General features: G+C 37.1%; 1 protein-coding gene across 1 annotated transcript; it reads left to right on the plus strand.

Moving 5' to 3' along the window:
* Nucleotides 1–1,079: 1,079 nt before the first annotated feature.
* Nucleotides 1,080–25,445, plus strand: alpk3a (alpha-kinase 3a). The gene is made up of 14 exons (XM_051656343.1): nucleotides 1,080–1,242; nucleotides 1,579–1,845; nucleotides 3,054–3,175; nucleotides 4,346–4,463; nucleotides 4,672–6,079; nucleotides 13,581–16,098; nucleotides 16,221–16,368; nucleotides 18,535–18,662; nucleotides 18,769–18,804; nucleotides 18,913–19,187; nucleotides 19,342–19,430; nucleotides 23,588–23,805; nucleotides 23,934–23,982; nucleotides 24,066–25,445. Exons 2-14 carry the CDS (start codon nucleotides 1,709–1,711, stop codon nucleotides 24,406–24,408), a joined length of 5,589 nt encoding a protein of 1,862 aa, XP_051512303.1. The 5' UTR covers nucleotides 1,080–1,242; nucleotides 1,579–1,708; the 3' UTR covers nucleotides 24,409–25,445.
* Nucleotides 25,446–25,685: the final 240 nt, after the last annotated feature.

Below are 25,685 nucleotides of genomic sequence, written 5' to 3' on the forward strand. Positions count from 1 at the left end.
ATTTGTTGCTGCAGGTCTCGTTCAAGTGCAACAATGCAGAGATGTTTTTTTTTGTTTTGTTTTGTTTTGTTTTGTTTTGTTTTGTTTTGTTTTGTTTTGTTTCGTTTTGTTTTGTTTTGTTTTGTTTTGTTTTGTTTTGTGTTTTGTGTTTTGTGTTTTGATTTGTTTTGTTTTGTGTTTTGTTTTTTTGTTTTGATTTGTTTTGTTTTGTTTTTGTTTTGTTTTGTTTTCACAGTCCTCTTTTTGTTCTCCTAATGGCAATGTATCATTGTTATAAGTAATGTTCTGTTATATTATTTTATTTTTAATTTCTTGTCTCTATACACTGTATAATGCACTTTGTAAACATTGTAAAAAAATATCTCAAAACACACTTGTCCACCAGAGCTTTTCTTCCAACAGTTTAATTGCTTTCTCTCTTTAATTGTTTTAATTACTATTCTGTGTTTTATGCATTTTATTTTCTTATTCTTTCATTATATATATATATATATATATTCTATAATCAAATTTTGGCTGTTTATTTTATTCTAGGCACACAATTATGTTTTATTTTAAGAACTTTGTGCTTTTTTAAAAGATGCTATATAAATAAAAAATTGTACTTACTATTGCTTTAAAAAAATAGGCTAAATAAAAAGTTTATTATTATTATTATTATTATTTATTATCATTGAGCATGTGTGTTGTCTCTTGTTTGAATGATGCACAGTATGTTTGTGAGAGTGGTTGCTTCACAGCATGAAATCAGAGCCCATTTATGACTGGAAAATGAAGCAATGACACATGAGTAGTGTGAAAGATTGTTGACTGATATTGGGAGGGGGTTCAGACAGAGTGACATAGAGGGGGCTGTCCTAATTAAACCTGGGCCACGCTTTGAGCTTGGTTGGTCAACTGTCATCAAGGGCCACATGAATCAGATCACTGCACCTTCAACATGCATTCTGTTCTGGATGTATTTGTCAGCATATTGCTATGTGAATTCGGTGTTACTTTATGATCAGTCTGAGAATTTTAAGATCTCATGAAACTTGCAAGTTTTTGCTGTCTTTTCCTTGGACACTGCTTTAAGTGGCTTCAGAGCAATGGCTAGTTTCGGAAAATGTGATGTGCTCTTGCGCCTATTTGTAAGCCTGCTATAAATAGGGGCTTGCTGGCAACACATGCTCTGCTGTGATTGACAATTCTAGTGCTACTGGGACAGCGGGCTCTAAAGAACAGGCAAAAAATATACGAATGGTGAGTTTGTGTTGTACTGTAATGTTTTTTTAATTTATTTTTTTATTATTATTATTATTTTTGTCAAGCAATTCCAAGTTAGAGACAATATATCTGTTGGTTGGTAATTAAATAGAAATAACAGTTTGTGACCAAAGTAAAAGTAACAAACAGCAGTGCCTATTTATAACTCTGTTCAAATGGTCTGCTTATTGAGACTAGCAATCCCACAGCAGAAGTGTTCCCTCTAAACTATATTTCTAAAAATTCATTTCAAATTTATATTAATTATATAGTTATAATTTGTTCAAGTATTTCAATTTCACTTTTGAATTTATGTGTCTTTTTTTTTTTCAGTTGCTCCCCAGGCAGTAACAAAGTGTAGCTCTACAATTTGGTTCTGAAAGCCAAGAGGACAGAAATATTGAAACCTCACTGAAAGACATTGGTGGGTTTTCTGGACTATTGAAGTTATTTAATTTGAACAATGACATCCAGGAGGCCTATGATCCGCTCTTACTCAGGAAATGGGAGATCGGGAAGCCAAAATGGGGAGGATGCCTCTGCACCAAGTGGAAGGTCAGAAAGCTGCAACTACCTCTCCAACGTTAGGCCTGAAAACAGGTAAAAAAAATAATTTGTAAAAAAATTATTAAAATTATTATTCAAATAATTAAGCGTGCTTTTTGTTTGTTTGTATTAATTAAAAGTCTCTCTGCTTCTGTCATAATCTTCTGAACCTGCAGTTTGAATGTTGCCTTTGAGGTCTATGATGGTATTTAGATCTAACAATGAATTACTTTTATACTGATTCATTTGGGATATATTTTGGAAAAACGTTGGTATAGTATTGACTAATATTTACTGCAATCACTGATATTTATGGGGGAAAAAACTATTCATAAAATACTTTATCCCATTTCATACAAAACTTTCTCTGGCAAAATCTTTCTAGTGCTGATACAGTACTTATATTCTTAGATAAGTTATCAATTTAACAAGAAATTTCTCAATACAATCTCATAAAACCTTGTATGCTCATGTTTTCATCAGTTTGTTTTTTGCTGATGTTGAAACATCATTCATTAATGTATTTTAAATGTGGTTACCACATTGGTCATGTTGTGTTAAAGCAACACTGTACTGCTAAAAGAGACCAAAACATGTATTGGCCAACAATATTTCTTGTATGACAGTGTCATCATCCCTATTATTATTGAAAACAGGGTCCCTAGGTAGAAATTGTTGTCTGATGAGTCTCCTTTTGATTTGCCTCTTTTTAAATAGCTTTTCATTACACAGGTATTCAAACTACAGACCGTCGAGGTAATAAAAGCTTCCCAAAAGGTCAATCCTAAACTAACTACATTTCAAATAACTCTCTATTCCCCAACATGCCTTTGTGCTTTGGTCTTAAAATCTCAGAAAAACCCCCAAATTATATCCAGTTTAATTTGATTGCAGTGTGATAATGACAATATTGTGTTTATTGTATATTTCAACTTCCCTGCCCCAGCCTAAAACCCAAAATAACCCCTGTATATTTGACATGAAACACTGGTTACAAAGCACACTATAAATGTTGCAAAGTAAACTTTTACTATAACCAAGCCTAAAAATAATATCCTCTCAACCCTGTTCATTAACTTTGCAGCCTTTCCTACAGTGACATCAATAATTATTACTTTATTAATAATACACTGTTTATGCAAACCCTTTGCTAATGAGATTGACTGATTAATTACTGGATTGATTTTATGCATATATTTCTAAAATGGAGTCATGAAAGATATTGTTTGTTAAAGCTGACTCTATGTATTTTCCATCTCCAGGAGTACATTATGTACCGTCATGGCCCAGTTGACTGAGGAGACTCAGCCATGTTTCGAGACCACCTTAAAATCCAAGGCAGTGTCTGAGACCTGCAATGTCAAATTCTCATGTGTTGTTACAGGTAAGTTGGTGAAATAAGATTTTTTTCATATTTTATGATTTTGTATGGATTAAAAGACATAATGTCACACTAAGACTAACACCAGGTGAAATAGTAATATAGTAAATAAAAGGCAGAGGCTATTTGCACTAAGCGCAAATAGTGTTAGATGCTATTTACACCTCTAATTATATAATAATATACAGTATAGGGGCATCACTGCAGTGTGTTAACTGAGTTTATTTAGAGTCCCACAGACTCTATTAAAAAATTATTAAATAATTTACATTAATCTTTATTTATTATTGTAAGTAGAATTTTGAGATAAACATAAAGAGTGGAGACAGGAAACAGGATGGGAAAAACTGTGGTGCAGAATGGGGAACTGAACCCAGGTCGTCCACATGACAAAAACACATACATACCACACACCATGCCATACACCATTAGAGTGACACATGTGGGTGCAGTTTGCCTGTTTGAGTGCAAATAGCCATGCTGTGTGGCAGTTGCTATTTGCACCTGGTGCAATTAAAAATATTGTGTTTACTTAAAAATACCGGTCAGTCACACTTTATAATAAGGTTATAATTGTAAACTTTAGTTTGTTAACATGAACTAACAAAGAATACTTTCACTGCATTTATTAATCTTGGTTAATGTTTATTTTAACATATACTAGTAAATTTTTAACATTAAATGTTGTATACATTAACATTAAATAATGCACTATGAACTAATATGAACTAACAATGAACAATTGTAAATTTATAAATTAACATTAACCAATATTAATACTGTAAATGCTGCAAATAATATTGTGCGCTGTTGGTTCATGGTACCGAATACATTTACTAATGTTAACGAACAGAACCTTATTGTGAAGTGTGCGAAATACTAAATATAAAACACCTAAAAATACTAATTATGTAAAATGTTTACTGAACAATAAGTAAACTACGGTTTACACAAATCTATCATATTTGGTGTGTAAATTTGACCAATATATATATATATATATATATTTTTTATTGTTCTCATATAGCCTAAATAAAACTATTTACAATAACAAAAGCTTTTCTTGGTCAAATTACTGTGCCTTATTTACATTTTTTGAATATAATTAAAGTAAACAGTCTGGATTCTTTTTCAGTGTTAAAAAAAAAAAAAAAACATGCACTTTTTCTACAGGATACCCAGCTCCTGAGCTAACCTGGTACAAAGATGACATGGAATTAGATCGTTACTGTGGTCTTCCTAAATATGAAATATTTCGCAATGGAAAAATTCACATGCTCCACATCTACAAGTAAGTTCAGACAGCACATTTTCAAAATGCCTTTCGATTTCTAAATCCTGTCCATTTCTGTTATTATAAATCAATTTATTTTTTTAAGTTTACTTACTTTTTCTTATATAATGCATTCACGTTACACTCAAATAAATGATTTTATAGTTTTAGTAGCTTCATCTAGTGACTACACAATGACTATACCTACCTTTACTTCATTTGGCAGTTGTACAGAGGAAGATGCAGCCATATATCAGGCCTCAGCAAGAAATAGTAAGGGCATCGTCTCCTGTTCTGGGGTGCTGGAGGTGGGTACCATGAGCGAATACATGATCCATCAAAGGTTCTTCGCCAAACTGAAACAGAAAGCTGAGAACAAACGACGAGAGTTGGAGGAGTCTCGCCGTCGTGGTAAGGAGAACATTCAGAAGGAACAATTAAATGTAATCAACCAGGAACGCTTACTAAGGAAGCGCAGGTCTCCTGCTGGGACTGACCCACTGAGTTCTTCTCCTGCAACCCAGGATGGAGAGGGGAATGTGACCTCCCATGCAATAGACACTGAAGAGCAGCCCAGAGTTATAGAGGATAAATCTGATAATATCACAGTACAGGCCTCTGTATCAAACACAGAGGCTACAACAGAGAATGGCAATGAGCAACTCAACCATGTATGCAACACAGTGGAGATAGTGCCCACAAAGCAGTCCGCCAAAGAGAAATTAGGTGAAAAGAAAATGCACATTGCAAATGGATTTGATGAGGGAGATATCATTCAGCCCAAACAGAGCAACAGAGATGAAGACAATGGATATGAAGAAATGAGCCTGGCAAAATACTTAGCCAGGTCTGTGCAGTCACAAGCCTCTGAACAACATCAGATCTCTGTACAGTCGCACGACATTATGGACGTTGATGTCAGTGCTGTCCAAGAAAAAGAAAGAGAGCGAAGGTTGGAGAAAGAGAGGGAAAGATTAAGAGAAGAGGAGAGGGAGCAATCAAGGGAAGTAGAGAGGGACAGAGAGCGAGAGCAAGCCCAGGAAAAAGAAAGAGAGAAAAGTAGACAAATGGAACCAGAACAAAAAGTTGCATTTGCGTCTACAACCAAGGCAGCGTCACACAAAGAGCCAGAGCATCAACACAAGTCAGCCATAACCTCGGTTCTTCACTCCTTAAAGGACATATTCTTTGGCAAAAGTAAGAAGTCTACAGAGAAAGCAGAGGACATGAGGAGAACTAGTGATACAACTGGGGAAAATAAATTGTCACATGAGAAATATTTGCCACCCACACAAACACCTCCACAAGAACCAGAGCGTAAGATTTTGGTTTATGGTGAGGCCTCTGAGCATGATGCACCAAAGCTAGTAGAGGAGTCATCTCAAACTGTGGATTTGGAATTGAAAAGAAAGTTTCTACAGCAAACACAAGATTCAACTGCCCCCAATGAGACAGTCAATCCCAAATCAGTTGAATACATTTCTGAACTGAAAGCAAACAAACCTGACCATGTGTCTACCACTCTTGAAAGACATCTTGAAAGTACTGGAGCCACACTGGAAATGCCAAGTAGAGCTGAGGAGGAGAGCAGTCCAGAAGAGGTGTCCCAAATTTCTCATTCACCACCCTTCAAGGTGAGTTCATCACATTTCTCAGTTTGCTACCTGTTGATTTTGTCCCTCTGTAGGGCAGTGCTTCCTGCACTATAGCACCACAGCACATGGGAGCCATTTATAGAGAGTACATTTGTGTGATAAGACTTGAGTTTAATGACTCCATTCCGTGGCCAAGAGTATGACACAAAATATACTCAAGAGAACACAGTGGGTAGCTTTGAGATCTTTTGATTTTTGACCTTCTGTTGCTGTTCTGCTTCTGTTGGGAGTTTCAGCATTTTGGTCATAGACAATTTTCAAAATCAATTTGCAACCACATTGCTTTGGGAGACAGTCTCTGGCATACATGAAACATACAGTTAAGTGACCCCAAAAAGTATTTAGACAAAAAAAAAAAAAAAAAAAAAAAAAAACTTGCCAAATGCATATGATAGTAGACCATTTGTGCAATAATTTTTAACCAAATGGCATCAAGTTATTTTTTTGTGGATGTACGTAACCACATGTTTGACAACCAGAAACTGTCCATATACTTTTTGAGTTAATTTTGAACAGTATATCTATTGTTTTATAATTTGAAACATAACAATCTTCTTTTTGTGAAATGTTTTGCTTAAGTGTGTTTGTGCTATAATTCTTTAAAATAAATGGCACTTTAATGTAGGGTTTAATAATTTTACTACTGTGACGGATAATGATTATCCGTACACTGTTAGACCTTATCGTGCTTTTTATTTTTTTACAGTAACATACTGGCAACATTATTGATAGCTAGTTACTGTTAAAACCTGAAAACAATAAGCTACTGCAATTGTTGTGTAGTAGTTTACTGATTACTGTAATTGGTGGCTAAGGTATATTACTGTAAAAATATAAATTGTACAGTAACTAGCTGTAATTATCCCATACATTATTTTTATTTTTTTATTATTACTATTATTATTATTATTATTATTATTATGTAAAGTTTATTAATAATAAAGAAACACATTAGTTAATTCTTTTTTTCTTTTTTTATTAGAGCATGACAAGAACAGGGGATCTGGATCAATACATATAGTAATTCTACACAGTAAAACATTAAGTAAAAGACTACACATCATTTACAGCGATTAAAAAGGTAACAAGCATAAAAATGTATACAGATTGAGGAAGTGGTCATCGTCAGTCAGTGCAAAGCCACCAGGATCAAGTGAACACTAAAAGAAAAGAATATTTGACCGGTGTTAATGTTAAAGTCCCAAAATCTCCATTAACTGTGTCGCCATTCACATAAGACGTGTTCTTGTGCCCAAAACAGCAAAACGGAGCAAAACGCAATGGGAGCGCGCAGTTCTTGAGACCAATTTTAAAACGTTGAACCGCATTAATGAACTTTAATGGCATCCTTTCAAAAACATTCAAGTTTCTTATTTCTCTATAAACATTTATTTATTTATTTATCATCTTAATGCTGCTTTTACTTAATTTGATGTTTTCCAATTGAATTCTCTTAGACTCTAATCTACACAAATGCAGCTTCCCTCAGACAGCTGCGCCGGGCGTCAGTGCTTGTACCTGATGTAAAGATCATCTCCCCCCATCAGGGGTGAAGAGAAGCAGAGAGACAGAGCCAAGATTACAGTTCACTATCGTTACCAAATATACAGATTATCTTACTACCAATACCAAATGTTAGAATTTCAAATATAATAGAGGCAGGTGTAACCGTTTAACTTACCTGCAGTTGTCTATTACCGTACAGGCAGATTTTTTCCTAGAAATGCTCCGAGATCAAACAGAGCCTGACTATGTGCGCATTAATGCAAATTGTCAGCGTTCGTGCAACTTTTCTAAATTTGGCTAATTCTTATGATATCATGGGACTGCACTCGTTTGAATTCCTACGACTTTCATTACAGCCAATCATGTCGCTGGACATCTACTTGCTTCTGTCACACACAACAGCTTCCTATCATGTTTACACACTCTACTGATTGGTTAAGTTTATATAAGGGGTTTGGGCAAGGGCATAATATTAATAAGTATGTCCTTAATGCCTGGTGCGCAGAACTCAAACTTACTTCCGCATTAGACATCCGGGAATTTGCACGTGATGAAGTCGTACGAGTTTATGCGACCAACATCGTGTGAGACCATACGAAATAGCCAACTCGTAAATGATGTACAACTTTTCATGAGATCGGGCTGAATAATTACTGGGATGTATGAATAAAAAATAAAAAATAAAAATAAATAAATAAAAAGAGTATGAACACACAAAATGTACAACCTTCAGGAAAAGATGATGTGGGTTCCGCACCAATATATTTAAAGTAATTTGCTGTATTTACTGTAATTTACTGTAATTATTGAGTGATGCCACAGAAATTTCCCATGATGCAATGCATATTACAGTTAAATACTGTATGATTATATTATAGTATTTTACTGGTCATTTTACAGTTATTTACTCTTTCAACTACAGAAAGGGTTAACAGTAGTGCAATCTCTGATTGGGATACAAATGCCAATGGTGAATTAAATTAAATAAAATGTATAAATATCGTAAGAAAATAATAAATAAAGTAATATATAATAAATGGAATAAAGGTTTGTTAAAAGTTCAAAGTTCAAAAAGTTAACATCACTAAATGAATATCAGGGAGTACTTTTTAGGTCAAAGAGGTTCAGCTAACATAAAATGTTTGGGAACCCCTGGTGTAAGCCCAAAACAACTCAAGTCACATTCTAAAGTAAACTGCTCTGCTTCTGCCTTATTTATGGCTCTCCTATGACTTTGAATGAGGCCACCTGGCCCTTTAAACAGACAATCAGTACAGCTCAGAGTGAGAGACTGGCTGGATTTCGTCTTATCTAGAATAGTGAGAGCATGGATTTCAATGCGTCAGCCAAAAAAAAATAAAAAATAAAAAAAAGAAAAGAAAAGAGCAAGCAATAGGTCTACATGACAAACTTCCCTCTTATTTACTCTTTGAAAATAAAGAATGATCATGTCTATGATATGTAGCCTAATTCTAAAAGTAGAATCCTATTTTAGTATTTCTAGGAGATAAGGAGTCCATTTGGTTTTATGCAGTTGCTACCCGAACTATACTATTATTCTTTTGTTCAACATGAAACAGCACATTGACAATGGTTGTAGATCCATTTAATTTCTGTAATGTGACATGTTTTCGAGTGAAACTGAAAATATTTTTTACAAGAAAATAATACGTACTCTAGGTTGGAACTTCTAGAATTGATTGGATCATAAAAAGTGGTCTCTATTTGACAAGTAGTTGGAGAGAAAGGGATATCATATTTTGATATAGATTATAAAGGGAAACATTCTTTGGAATAATATTTACTGAAGAATCATGCCCTTTTACATTAAAAAAAGAGCAGAACTAATTTTTGCATGAATCATGCATAAAACTGTTCGTACAAAAATAGTCACATAGAATTTAATACAACTGAATTTATAAACAATGTACAAAGAAATTTGTCATGCCCATGTTTCATGAATAAGGCCAAGTAAGACCAGGAATGTGCAATGAAAAATTAAATAGGGTCAATTTTCATGTAGATTTGTGTGGTAATGTTTGTAAGTCAGGAGATGCTGAAGAACAGTTGTGGACATCAAGACAAGGAGACAAAACCTCTTTAAATTTTCCACATTCTTTGGTTCGCTGTGTCTTAAAATAAACCTGTTTCTTATCTGTGTTCACCATACAAAGACTGCACTCTGACTGTTAAACTCATATGCTTTTAATGTCAGCTGACAACTTAGGTCATTGAAAAGAGGGTCCAGATTGTTACAAAACTTTCTACCCTTTTGAGCACGTGAACCTTATATCTTTGAGTGCCAAATGGATTATTATAAAACAGAGAGTTCTATCTGTTAAATTTGATTGGATGAGCATACCATATTTAATTATTTTTATTATATTTTTATTGTATTTTTTTAAATTCTCAGTAACACTTTATTTTACAGTGTCTGTGTTACACATATTAAGTCAAGTCATTTTTTATTTTTTTTGTATAGTGCTTTTCACAACACACATTGTTTCAAAGCAGCTTTACAGGAAATCATGCATTAAAAGAAATTAAACTGTAATATTTATAAAGTCTTAGAGTCATCATTGTGTAGTTTGATTAAATACGGTATGATTGTAAATTGAATATAAAAATAAATAATTAAATAATAATTGTGTTTAGAACCCCAGTGAGCAAGCTCAAGGCGACTGTGGCAAGGAACACAAAACTCCATAAGAAAATGGAGAAAAATAACCTTGGGAGAAACCAGGCTCACTGTGGGGGCCAGTTCCCCTCTGGCTAAATAGCATGAATATAATGCCAATATTAGTTATTTGTGTGCAGTGCAAGTCATGGTTTAAAATTATTAAACTAAGTAAGTGTTAAGGGTCAGTGTTTAAACAAAGATTTTGTAACAACTGTAAGATTAATGACTAATGTCTTTGAAGTCCATCCTGGATTAACAGCAGAAGTTCACATATATGTACTGACAATGTAGCATTGTCCTTTGTTAGTTGGATGATGAAGGCTTTTGTTGGCAATTAACTGATAGTCTATGTATTCAATTTCAAGAGTGTAGTCCATCAATAAACAAAGGTGATGCAGGCAGAGATCAATGAGGTGCATTGCAGTTCAACCGGCTGGTCATTTCGGTGAGCTTCAGTGGGGTCCAACCTAAGTCCAATGTTCAGGCATTGGTATATGAAGTATAATATAATATTAGCCTACATGTTACCAAAACAAATAACTTTATTTATAATTATAACATTGTGTATTTATATGCAACTGCACAAAACAGTTGCTCAATATTTACATGTAGTTATTAATTAATATTACTTTTATGTAAATGCACAGTAACACAAACACTGTAAATTAAAGTGTGACCTAAATCTGCAGTGTTTTCATATTTATATAAGATAGCTCTGCAGGTAACTATAGTAAGCAGTTAAGCTTTTTCTTTCTTGGTACAAATGTGCACATGACAGGTTCTGTTAGCCCTTACATGGTTTTTAAAATGCCATTGCTCAAGATTAGACAGAAATGAGGCTGTCAGATTGGCAGTTGAACTTTGATGATTGCATCATCCCTTAGAACTCTATTATTAGTCAACAGGGTGAAGTTTTGTGTTTGACTAAAAGAAGGGGGACATAATCTTGTCAAACGTTACTTTTAATTCATTCACATGTGCTTTACATTGCAGTCGACAAAGGATAAACATGTGATCACTTCGCACCTGCAACGCAACCTATTTGGCTGTTTTTTACTATATGTAAAGTGGAAGTGCAACTACCCTAGTGTCTTGTGTGAAGTTAATGTTAGTTGTTGTGGTATGTCAGTTAGAGGAACCCTGCACATTCATCTGAACTCTGTGTGCAATAAAATGTGATGTCACTTTCTGTCACTATTGAAAATGTCACTTTATTTTCAGTGGCCAGATAATGTAAATGTGTAGTATGTACTTAAAATGCTGGCAATTTTTTCTGAAAAAAAAAAAAAAAGTAAAATATTTTGCATGTTTTTTTTTTATTTTTTTATTTTTTATTTCAGTAATCATAAAAGATTTGTTCTGACTGTATAATATGAATTATATGGATTATATAGTTTAAAGCTTTTCTTATACTTAAAGAGTTTGAAAACTTCAAGACATCAATTAATAATGTAAAGTACTGGGTAATTATATGGTAACACTTTTCAATAAGGTTACATACATTAACATTAGTTAATGCATTAGGTATCATGAACAAACAATTAACAATATAATTGTTACACCATTTATTATTCTTTGTTAATGTTAGTTAATAAAAATATAATTGTTTGTTGTTAGTTCATGTTAGTTCATAGTGCATTAACTAATGTTAACATATACAACTTTTGATTTAAAAAATGTATTAGTATATGTTGAAATTAACATTAACTAAGGTTAATAATTACTTAATAAGTATTGTTCATTGTTAGTTCATGTTAACTAATGTTAACAAATGGAACCTTATTGTAAAGTGTTACAAATTATATAAGTTCATTCACTTTACCCTCTGTGAAATTCAGTGCTTTTTGACACATTACTTTTGTAGTTTTATGGTGTCAGCCGTATCAAATGTCACTAGTTATATACAGGGGTGTTGCAAAATTCGGACAGGTCATAAATATTTCTTATTTTCCTTCTACATACTCTGAAAGTTACACAAGGCTGGTTGAACAATGTACAAATATTTATATTATTTAAAATAAAACTGCTAAAAAGAACAATTAATCAAATTGACTGATAATAAATGGTAAATGTTTAAATCTTCTCAGAATATGTTTACCTGATGTAAAATCAGCCTGTTATTTTATATCAAGCACATGATTTATATTATATACATTGATAATTAAAATTCATAGAGAACAATCATCAAGCTGTAACAGAATTTAAAGGGTTCCGGATTCAATCCAAGTAGCTCAATCTACAGCATTTGTAGAATAATGTTGGTTACCACACAGACAATCATTTTGACACCCCTTGTTAATAATAAAAATTAAAAAAAACATTGCAGTTACAGTGAGGCACACAATGTATGTGAATGGGGCAAGTCCCTAAACATTAAAATACACACAGTTTCAAAAGTCAAGACGTAAACATTATACATGTTAATGTGATTTTAGTATGATAAAATCACTTACAGTGTTTACTGGTGTTGCATCATCATGGCAACAAAGTAATGATGGATATAACTTTACACAGATAAGGTTCATTACTAATTTTAGCACAATAAAAACCATTTTAACATTTGCAGTGTTTACATCTTGTGGCTATACTTTTGAAACTGTGTATTTTAATGTTAACGGACTGGCCAAATTAATATCCCTTGTAAGTACCTTAATGCAGCCATGATTTTTGATAATCTGATATTAATCTATCAATGATACAGTTACTTTTGGCACATTTAAATGTTTCTGACTAAATGTTTCCATACTAAAATATGGCAAATTTGTAGTAGTCTGAGTTATGAAGGAAAATGTAAAAAGTCCTTCAGTCTCCCCAACATGTATTAAGGTAATGTAATCATTAGTATTACTCATAGCTGTATTTTGTAGATTAAACGTTTATGGACTGGCCCCATTCACTTCCACTGTAAGCACCTTACTGTAACCATATTTTTTTATTAAACAAATGCTGTTGATTGAGCTTAACTTGTTTTGAACCCGGAACATTCCCTTAAGGCATTGATTAGACATTATGATCTTAGAATCATATCAATCCAAACATCATAGTGATCAATCACTTTTATAATTATTTTATCTATTACAGTCCTTGTTTGTAAATATGCCATAGACATATAGATAACATAATAGCCTCCAATGCATGGCCAAGCATTGAGCTCTGAACTAAGGGTGTCCGAACCAAGCAATCAAACCAAGTTTGAAACAGCAAATTTCAGAAGGTCTATATATTTGCATTTTATGTCAGGGCTATGAGGCCCCTGTGTTACCTATTTAAACAAGGAATTGTTTATGTCTCCAGGCAACCAATGATCATACCAAACCCAGCCGCAATGAAGTTCCTGGCATTGTGGAATTGACCAATCCTTCATGCGAGACTGAAGGTATAGAATTTACCTTTTCTGCGGATGAGGTCATGCAAAGCGCTGAGGAAATGCATATGCTAGAGGAACAGGGAGTCTCAGCTGCCCCACTGACAGACCTCAGCATGACAGACCTGGAAAGCATGCAGTGTTGTGAGAGCCAGCCAGAGTCTCAGCTTTCACAGCTAGCCGACTATATCTCTGTCACTGTGCATGCTGAGTCCCAGTCAGCGCAACTGAGGGTGGATGAGTGCAAAGAGTGGTGTGTTTCACACTCAAATGAGAAAGTAATTCCTCATATAGAGGAGGCAAGTGTTATGAAATCACAGGAGGGAGGTTCCCTGACAGAGAAAATTAAAGAGAGGATGGATGATGCAACAGAAGGGCAATTTTTCACAACAAGTGAGAATGACTTTGTAATGAAAGAGTCAGTCCTTCCTGTAGATGTAGTTGTAAGTAGTACAGAAGATGATATGATTGATGAAAAAGACTTGTCACCAGCATTGGGTCTAAATCAAGAAGAAAATTCCATCTCTTGTTTGCATGAGAATGCAATGGAAATTGATTTTAAACCAGATGAAAAATCTATACCAGCACTATATGTTAGTTCTGAAGAGAATGAAGGAGATGTAGCTGATTCTGCTTCAGTGAATGACTATAATATGGAGGAAAACAAGAATGATAATGGCATGCCAAGTCAGGATAGAAGTGTTGAAGAAAAGGGAGGCAACAGCATTGAAGATAAAATGGACAAAAGCAGTGAAAAAGAGAAGGATGATGCAAATAAGGAAATGGGTCATGAAGATAAGAAGGAAAACTCCAATGAACAACAGAAAGATGATGTCAAGAAAAATAAGAATGTTGTTCCAGAGCCAAAAGCATCCATTTTGATTCCAGAGAAAGAGATCTCCAAAAATCCTAGATTAAGAGCTGAGACTGAGGTCATGGAAACTCAACCAAAGCCATGCAAAATAGATAAACCGAAAATCCTTACCAAAGCACAAGCTGAGAGGCATTTGGCGGAGAAGGACCAACAAGCAGCCCAACCAATCATAATTCTCCCTGACACAAGGGAAACTGTCATCAAAAATGTGGCAAAGAAGAGAGCCACACCACTCATACCAGAAATCAAAGTTTCAGTGCCAGAGAGAGTTAAACGTGAAGAAGCCCTTATCTTACCCAGAGGTAATGTTCTGAAATTAGAGCCTGAGCGAATTATGCAACCTTTAACACAGGAGGTTGCACAGATATTTCGAGGACATGACAGACCAATGGATGATGCAACAAGAGCATTAGGAGAATCAAACAGTGCTCTAGTTATTCCAGAGCATTTAGGAGTGACAAGGAACATTCAGGCAGCACCTCCAGGGGACATATCACAGGAAATAAAGCTGAAAAATCTAGAAGCACGAGTGAGAGGTGGAGAAACACGAGGAAGTATTGTCAGTGGTTTGGACAGAGAAGATGACAATAGTATCCCTATAATCAACATAGCTTGTGCAGATGATAATGCAACTACTCTTGAACAAGTGCACACATTTGGCCAGTCCTCATTTCCTGGCATAGTAATCTCACAAGATAGCACTCAACCTCGAACAATTCCTCCCATTTCCATCACAGATGCAGACAGACATGCTGATGGCAGTTTAAAAAAGAAAGAAGATTCCGAGACTTCAGTTGTTATGCTGAAGAATGACAGTGACCATGAAGCCATATCTTCTGAGAAGATAAAAGAGCAGCTCATGTCTCAACTGAGCCCTGATATACCATTGTCCTTATCTACAAAAACCCTTCAAAGTATTACAACCCAAGACACAGACAGTCTTCCGCTACCAAAAGACATAAGACTAGAACATGAAGCTTTAGCTGACAGGCTTCAAAGAGACAAACCTTCCATTGAGAAACTTGGCCTTACAGCCCCAGTGGGACCTACGCTCCCTCCACTTAGTCCTGCCAGTCTGCGAAGGCTTATGGCAAAGAACAACCCTAATTTAGAAAATCAGGGGTCCATGTCTGGTGCATCAGTGGATGGAAGTGAAAAGAAAGGTGAAGAGAGTGGAGGAAGCACACCTACATCCACTCTATCCTGTGAAAGCAGCCCCAAGATGAAGCGACGAGACAGTCTCACCCTAATCCCCTCCGCCACCCCTGAGGAGCTGGCCTCTGGTGCTCGCCGCAAAATCTACCTCGCCAAAACCAAGTCTGAGGATGAGGGATCTGACACGCAGGGTAAGAGAGACAGCCCATATATGTCACCTAGTCAGGCACGCAGGGCCGCTTTCCTGCAAGTTCAAAGTGGGCAGCAAACACCACCTACAGAGAGACGTTCGCCACTGATGGCCCGCCGCAAGGCCACACTGGAGGTGCCAAAACCTAAGGAGGAGAGCACAGAGGTGGTAGATAGTGCAAAGACAGAAACCAAACCAGCAGAAAAGGAGAAGTTGGACCCCTTCAAAGGTAACACGTTTATTCTTATGTACTGGTAGACTGTTAGGGTAAGTAGTAGACTAAACACTAGAGAGCACTTATCTTTACCTTGTTGCCTCTGTCAAGTTACTCTTGATCCCTTTTCCATTCAGCTCCTCAGGTTATCCGCAAGATTAGGGGAGAGCTCTTCTCAGATGCCTCAGGCCACTTGAAGCTGTGGTGCCAGTTTTTCAACATCCTTAGTGATTCCACCATCAAGTGGTACAGAGACGAAGAGGAAATTGTGGTGATGGAAAGATGGTAAATTCCTCAGTAATCATTCAGCCAGATCTAAAATGTTTAACGGGTAAATTCTGTCATCATTTACTCACCCTCATTTTGTTCCAAACCTGTATGAATTTCTTTCTACCATGGAACACAAAAGGAGATGTTACAGGGTAAGCAGAATGTTAGCCTCAGTCACCATTCACTCTCATTTCATATTTTTGACATTCTTTTTTCTTTGATGGAATTTTGGGTGAATTGTCCCTTCAACTCTAAACATAGTTTTTAAAACAACAGGGCAAAGTGGACAGTAACTTGCAGGTTTAAAGTTATTGAGTTAATAAAAAAAGTATCTATAGATGGAAAAATGCTAACACAGTAAACCTTAAAAGCTACAAACTAAATGTTCAACTGCATCATAGACCCTTGTCATTAATTTCTTCCCATTCTGGAGTTTCTTGACCATTATATCATGACCCACACAGCTGTGACTCGAGAGGTAGAGTCTGTAACCCAACACTGCTCAATGTCGGATTCACCAGGAGGATATTACAATCTAAATTTGTTACTCACAGTAGCTGCATCAGCACAGTGACGCTGTTCTTGAAGCCATAAGCCCTTAAACGTGTCATCATTGCTAGTTTCTGTAACAAGCTGCCCTCATGTGGCTATAAATTTGTACAAGCAAAGACCCCATGAAATAGCTTGACCAGCACAGCAGTGATGTTAAGCTTAGCATACTAACATACTATTCTTACTATTTCTGCAGTAAATATCATGTATACTGTGAATTGTATGCAAATCTTCTGTACAGCTGCATTTTAACTGCAAAAAGTTACATAATTTGATTCAAAATTTAATTAAATATACAAAATGAAAATGTTTTGTTATTTCCAAATGATAAATAGAAACGTGTAGCCTACGTGTATACAATGTGAAGAGGTCACGTGACAACAAAATAGCATGGTACTGTTTAAGACATATGTCATTGAATAATCTTGTTTCACTTCCTATTTTTAAAGTACTTGGCAGTATACAGTGTATACTGCACAGTATTTAGTAAGTAAGTAGTTTTCCATTCCAAATATAGCCACATTTTTCTGTCCTGTGCTGGGCCATAATAACAAGCAATTCCATCTACAATTTACAGAAGAACACACTGCTTCCCCAGTCCTGAACTCTACAGTAGTTACAAATAGTTACTACTAATAAAACATGCCTACACAAACATTAAGCCATAAGCATTCATTCACATTCTTAAGCCTACTAAAAACAAAAATAATAAAATAAAATAATAAGAAGGCATACTTTACAAGAGACATCAACAGAAATATTATTAGCTTGACAATGGATGCACCAAAGAACCTAACCTACTCAAATCTGATAAATATTAAAATTAGTGAAATCACCTGTTACAGAAAAACTGTAACCTACAGTATAACCATTTGGTCCAGGATATTATATAAACAAAGTACACCTCAAGATTCTGGCATTTTCTCACCTTCGTGTTGTTCCACATTTAAGTTTTTTCTTCAGTGGAACACAAAAGGATACATTTAGCTTAATGTCCAAGCATTGACTACCTATGGCTGTCAAGCTCCAACCACCATAAATGTTGTCCATATAACTCATGTGCTATAGTCTATGAGTACCATTGCTAAAATTGTCAATTGTATACACTGTATACTGCCGAGTACTTTAAAATAGGAAATGAAACAATATTATTCAATGACAAATGTCTTCAACAGTACCATGCTATTTTGTTGGCATACTACTCCATCGGCATACTGTTTTTGGCATACGGTTTATAGTAGGGAAGTATAGATATTCGGAAGCAGTGAAAGTTTTCATCCACAAGGGGGCGCTTGATGGCTTAGAAAGCAGAACCCTCTGTTGATCTGCAGGACATTTTACATCTCTTAGGTTAAGTCTGTACACTAAAATTAAAAAAAACCTTTTAATGGCAAGGATTCGTTCCTGTGGACAGAAATTCACTCCAGCAAATCTATTTCCAGTAATCATAAATTACCTCAATTGGTCAGTCCTGACCAGCGCTGAGAAAAGTAACAGGTACTACATGAATAGGTCACCAGTGTGCCACTTGAGTAGAAGTCTGAACAAAAATGTATATGTAAAATTAAAAGAAGCGCTCTCTCTCTCTCTCTCTCTCTCTCTCTCTCTCTCTCTCTCTCTCTCTTTTAGTGCTGGGGATGAGAGTCCAGTGGCACTGGCCATAGTCCAGGCTTCCAGCAAAGACTGTGGAGTTTATGGCTGCTCTATCAAGAATGAATATGGGACTGACATCACTGATTACTTGCTCAGCACAGACAGTAAAATATAACTATTGGATCTCTTCATCAACATACAATTTAATTAAGATTTTATTATATCTTCACCTACTCTTCTTTCTTTCATTCTTTCTTTCCCCTTTGCCAGTACTGGCAGAATTTTTCTTAAGGGATGATTTAGAAGGTAGGACTTCTGAAGCTAATGCAGTGTTTATTGCTATGAATTGTTTTTCAAGTGCTGTATAGTTTCCCTGCATTGAGTTGGCTATGCTGTATTCTGTCATCTCATCAGTGGGAGAAGAGATAGAGATGACGCCAATGATGTTCACCAAAGGCCTGGCAGATTCAGGTTACTGGGGCGATAAATTCTTTGGTCGCATCATGACGGAGGAGGTGCAGATTGGGGAGGGCTGTGTACACAAGACCTGCAGGGCAAAGGTCATCTATGGTTTGGACCCTGTCTTTGAGTCAGGCAGCACATGCATCACTAAAGTAAGAAATCCCATCGCATATGGAGCAAAGGAGGAGAGCAACCTGGCTGAAAGAAATCTAGAGATCACCAAACAGGTTTGGGTTTTACTGCATCACAATTTACATTACATGCAAATATTTCTATTGATGTTGGAACACAGCATGCGGATTCCAGACAGATTTTTACTACAAACAATGTCCAATTTGGGTATTTTCAAATAAAGGTTTGCTGTTGTTTTCTTATCCTCAGGAGTGTAAAACCCAGAACACCGTTCGGGAATATTGCAAGATATTTGCTGCTGAAGCCAGGGTGATCGAGAACTTTGGATTCTCATTAGAGTAGGTCATGGAATACAACATTTTCATTGGAATAAATGTATTAATATTGTCTCAAATGTTTTTAAAAACAATATATGTCTCATTATAAGTCAGATATCAGTCCCTACTTGGTGACTAAGACCTTGCTGTGATTTTGATCTAAGTGATTTCAGCTGTTATTCTATCCTGTGACTTGAATTCCAGCCACTGAATTAGACTGCCCTCTGTCAGGTATTAGGTACATTTTATGTATTGTAAAAAGTGCTTGCAGCACCTTTAAAGTATCCTATAACTACTAAATGGGCTGTGATGTGCTTTGAATTTGCGAAGAATTTCTCAATGCATTTTAAGATAATTTTAAACATTTTTATTTGGACGTTAATTATCTAGAAATGGAGTTTCATAACAAAGTTCGGGAGGAGCTTGTTCATTTAATCTGACCAGTCTCATCGCCAGAGTAAGCATATATAAACAGCTGCTTATCTCCATGGCCACTACGACTCTACTATTCGGCCCCACCCTAACCCAAAGATGTCCCTCGAACTCTTCACTTCCAACATTCGAATCAGAATGTTTGAATCCAGACGTCTACTCTATGGGTTTATGGAAGGTTAAATCCATTTACATACGTATTTAAAATTACATTATGATATATCCTACAATACAAGTATTATTAAAAATAATAAGAGCACCAGATACTTGCCTCATACAACTCTGTTAGTCGTTTTTTATGTTCATTAATATGATTATCACATGGAATCATATTGACTCATATTGGCATTTATTGCCACACTCTAATAAGCCAATAACATTGTCAGAAGGTGAAAATTAACACACTTAGCATTGTTAGGCTTTTATTTGTGCACACTGGATCAAAACTACATTAGGCGCTTCTTATAACAGAGCTGCATACCTGGGATTATGGCTGCTTTAAATTTGACCAACCACCAGATGGCACTGTTTCTGACACTCCCGAGGCTTTGAATCTTTTTCTGGAGCAATCAGGGAAAGGCTTCAGAGATTCACAAGGCTTCATTTGCCCATCTCTACCTCCCTCCTCTCTCCAACCTCCCAGTGCAAATCCTCGCACAACAGAAGGGCTTTCAGCAAACTTCCCTCCCAATCCGCAATCAGATCATCCTCCGTTTCCAGGACTTTCCACTGCACATACCGGCCATCCTCCCCTCTCTTCTATGACAGCTCCTCTAAATATCTCTGCTTATCCCGTGCAACCTGCTCTCTCTACCAATGTTCCTTATTCTGTCCCTCCCTATCCATGGGCTTCCAGAGCAGAATCCCCCGTGAGGCTGCCTCCGCAGGAGACTATCGCTCCCGACCCATTCCCCTCTATGCTATACCCCCCTTCTAACTACCAAGCCAACATTCCTCTCTTCGGAACCAATCCTAGCGTGAGGCTGCCTCCACAAATGACATGTTTCCACATTCTTTCCTCCCATTTCTCTTCTTCTAGCTCGTCCTCCCATGTTTACACTTCAAACAGCCATACTTCTCGCCATTCTCTCAAATGCTTCCACTACAGAGCCTCCACCAGTCTGCAATCACCTTCGCACTCAAATCCTAACAGGTGCGGACATAGATCTCTCTTCTCTCCTTTCAGCAGTCTCTCACAGTAATGCAGTCTGATCCAATAGACTGCGGCGAGTCTTCTGTTACACTCAAAAAACCCTCGCCCAGCTCTTCTCGCACGCTCACTTTTGCTGAATTCTGCATCACATTCGGACGCAACACCGACATCATTTGCTCAATGTTTCCACACAGATGCCGCGAGCTGAATGACTAACTGTCAATAATCGCCGAACTCTCACTCTCTTTCGGTGGTAGCTATTTGTTTTTCACTTACCACAGGCTCTTCTCAGCAAAATGCACTGCAAAGGTAGCGCAGTGGAATCAGTGTCAGTACTGGAGCGCACTAGTTCTAGATTTACACAACAGGGTGTTCCTGGGATGCAGGAGCATCTAGTGTGCAGTCTGCAGGTCTATCGAACACCAAACCGAGTCCTGCCCCACGATTACACCCCCTCGCTCCGACATCCAGGTTACGAGCAAACTAACAAATTATGTTCCTTAACCCAGCAGCAGCCATTCGGATTCCTCCTTCAAAGATTTCAAAGGTAGAACACTGAACTACTCAGCAGGTAAACAAATCAGTAACAATTTTAACGACTACGGCTGCACTAAAGATCAGTGCCGTTTCCTGCACATCTGCAATTTCTGTGGAGGTGCTCATGCTCGCTATATATGCCCTGCTCAAAAAGTACCTCAGCACTCCTGCCATTTATTCTGTCCTAGCCAAAGAACTGGCTAACTATCCTGATACATCTTTCTCCCAATTTTTATTGACTGGGCTAAAGGTCGCCCTTTCATTTCTCATCTTCTCTCATTAGCCTCATCCGTCAATTCACTAAACAACCCCGTAACCCTAGACAAATTATGATGTGTAGATTTGCAACTATGACTAAATTTTCTCAACCAATGGAATGGTCTCACCTTCTTTTATGATGATTTAATTTCCTCCCTTGATGACATCCATTTGTACATGGATGGAGCCCCATCCATCAGATTCAGAAGATCCTACCAGGGCCACCGGTTCACATCAACCTTGCCCCCCGATCTAATTAACTTACCTCCTCACTCTGCTTCCTCCGCCTTGTTCGAACTTTACCCCATCCTAGTAGCGGCCTCCCTATGGGGGTCAGAATGGACCGCTAAAAGCATTTTAGTCCATTGTGACAACCTAACCACTGTCCAGTGCGTTAACAATGGCAGATCCTGATCTCCAGAATTGGCACCTTTTCTTAGATGCCTAATATGGATTGCCATCCACATCCAATTCATAATCAAGGCCGAGCACATGCCAGGCTAAAAAAATCTGATCGCTGACACTCTCTCTTGCTTTCTCTTCCAGAGATTCAGAACCTTGGCGCCAGAGGCGAACCCGACTCCAACCCCAGTTCCTCCCTGTTTAGAGCTGAAATTCCACTAAACCACCCACTCAAACTCCTCCACCAAGCATCTCTGGACTCCATTCTCCAAGCCATATCTCCGCAAACCCTCCAAACATACTGGACAGCCTGGAAATTTTGTAAAAATTTTCTCGAAACCGACAAACTGCCCTTCCAAGATTTCTCTCTATTTGCCGTCTCATCCTTCATCTCACATCTCAACCAATCCAAAAGTCTTTATGCCAGGACTATCAAAGGGTACCTGAGCAGCATCCATTTTTCCATAAAATAATATCCCGTAAAAAACACCCTCAAATCTCACTCCTAGTCAAGGGCATCTGAAAAGCCCAACCCACCAGAATTGACATCAGACAGCTTCTAACCACTGATCTCTTAACCAGAAAATTGGTCCTCCTCAAAGCTGGTATCCCAGCAAATTTATACTCAACCCATTCATTTCATTTAATCCATTAATTTTTCATTTAATCTGTGGCACTTCTGCCCCTCTTACACACAGGCTCAGCAGACTTCCCCCCCACCAAAAGCCTACACCCCCCTGCCCCCCCCCCCCACCGCACGCCGTTTCAGGTCTCATTTCTTTTGAAAGGGGGAAGCATTGTAGGGACTGTCATTTAGCATCTTAATATTCCTACCCAAACACATTGCGTTCCGTGTTTCACGAGGCTCCGACACTAACAATTCGCTGCCCGGTCTTGGCTTCTTTTGGGGGTATTCGAACTCGGGTCAAGTCTCTAGCCTTGAGCCCTCCTCCAGGGACAGCGAGTCAAACTCGTTTACACTATCCTCATTACAGGATTACATTAACTTGCAAACTACTGAAATGGAGTTTCATAACAATGTTCGGGAGGAGCATGTTCATTTAATCCGAACAATCTCATCGCCAGAGTAAGCATATATAAACATCTGCTTACCTCCATAGCGGCGAAGACTCTTCCAGCATCCCTCCATCCACCCCATCTCCTCCATCCTTTCATCATTAACTCTACATGTCCTGGGGGGTATTCAAGCTCGGGTAAAGTCTCGAGCCTCGAGCCCTCCTCCAGGGACAGCGAGCCAAACTTGTTTACACTATCCTCACTACAGGAACTGTGGGTTTTAGATTACAATGAAAATTATAATATAATTACAAATAATAGATTATGTCAAAATGATTTGACTTATTTGAGTCTTCTTTGCTCCACTGAATGAATATAGAGTGATCCCCCTTCATCTGATGTATCGACCAGCCAACACAGTCCCATATGCTACAGTGGAGGCTGATTTGAATGGTGTATATGTGAAATACTGCCTTATGGACAGCACTGGGAAACTGATTGCCAGAGCCAGCTCTGAGGTGGAGCAGAAATGTTGCACTTTCCAGCACTGGATCCATCAATGGACCAATGGAAACCTCCTTGTTACCCGATTAGAAGGTAAAAATATGTTTTTACTGCAGTACGTTTCATGCACTTTTGAGTAAGTCGCTGTAGTTAGGTTTAAAAAAGTGTTATATATTAAAACATCTCAAACTAAGTGCAGTGTAATTTCTTCTGTGTTTCAGGTGTCGATACGAAGATCACGAGTATTGAAATTGTTACCAAGTCTAGAGGGTTGGTATATTTTTACCTTATGAGAATATTTAGATCTTCTTCCATTTATCTTGGAGAGACTAATATTGCCATCCATGCTGCAGGTATCAAGGCCTCACAGAAAAAGGCTCTCCAAACCTAATGGAGCAGTTCATTAATCAACATCAGTGTAACTACTACTGTGGGTTGCTAGGCCTAAGACCCCTAAAGCCCATGGACTCTCTGCAGCAACCAAAGATAAAGACATCCAGGAGCCCTCTACTGGCCCGGAGGGGGGTTACAGGCTCATCCAGCCCCCAGCTGCAGAAGAAAGGAACTAGCCCACAGTCCATCAGGAAAGGCACCTCTAGCCCCAAAGTAGTTAAAAAGACAGATGAAGCAGGGGAGAACAAGCCCGCTGTTAAACACAAAGCAGTAGAGGTCCCCAAACCTGTCAAGATGAGGTAGGATGAATGTAAAAAAAAATACAAAGTAACAAGGGCATACTTTTTTGATTTTCTTACCAATCTTTAGTGTGGTGCCTATACCATTATTTATAGCTAATGTTGTACAGGACAAAGGGCTTCCTTGTGTCAGCAGGCTGGCTTGTTAAGCTGTGACAAAGGATTATGTCTATAGTCCTTGTACACAAGTGTCTAAAATGCAACAGCTATGGAAATTATTGTATTAATACAAGATTGGTAAAGGGGTGAATGACCAGAGGTGTTTGGCAATTTATTATACTACTGTGAACTGCTTTGCAGCTGTAAGTCCCCCTTAATACCTCTTGAGACCATCATCACTTCACTTAAGCTGAATTGAGGTTATCCCCATTCAAGACCATCACTGGGGAAACAAATACAAAACCAGGACTGTCTGTAGATAGATGAAACATGTTTTCAGATAGACTGTGGAACAGTATGATTTATTCAAATGTTCCTATGTCAAATGTACATTACTGAGGAACTGTGAAAGAGAGTCTCTGTAAGAGTTCTTCAGACATCTGTGATGTAAGTGTCTGAAAATGCTGAAATGCTGCTTTTTTTAGTAGCTGTCACTGATACACTTTTTATAGTGGACTGTTATGCTTTTAAGGGTATGGCCATAAATCTGCAGTGCAACAGTCCACTCTTTACATCATGAATCACCAGCTCGCAACTCTTGTTTGTTTATATAGAGGCAAAATATTAGCTTCATAATCAAAACAGATTTGCTTTAATCTTAAACGTACTTCCTAGAAAAGGGAAAATTAAGAGCTTTATTGTCACTGTAAAGCTATTTACTACTGACCTTTTTGACTGTTCACATCTCTAGAACCCTACAGCTTCATGCAATGGACAAAAAATATCCATATTTGTAAACTTTTAATGCTCACAATGTTTACAAACAAATATTTATAAATATACTTTTTTTTTTTTTTTTGGTTTTGATATTTTGATGAAATGTATGTCCATTTAAAATTAAACCAAAATTCAATAAATATAGCTGCCTAAACCTTTACCCTATTTCCACATGAGATGCGCATTTGTTAGTCATTATTGCTCTTGCTGATGTATAAAGGATTACCACAGACAGTGGCCAAGAAAGATGGAGTCCAATAATGATAAACATTTGTATGATGTAACATGGGTCTGTAAAGGAGTGCGTGTCTTCATACTGTGTGTGTGACAGAGTGAGAGATGGAAAGATTGTGTGGTTTGAAGAGTATAAGAGAAAGTAAGCTTATACCTGTATGTTTGCAAGGG

This window comes from Myxocyprinus asiaticus, chromosome 26 (assembly GCF_019703515.2).
Source record: "Myxocyprinus asiaticus isolate MX2 ecotype Aquarium Trade chromosome 26, UBuf_Myxa_2, whole genome shotgun sequence".
NCBI classification, from domain to species: domain Eukaryota; kingdom Metazoa; phylum Chordata; class Actinopteri; order Cypriniformes; family Catostomidae; genus Myxocyprinus; species Myxocyprinus asiaticus.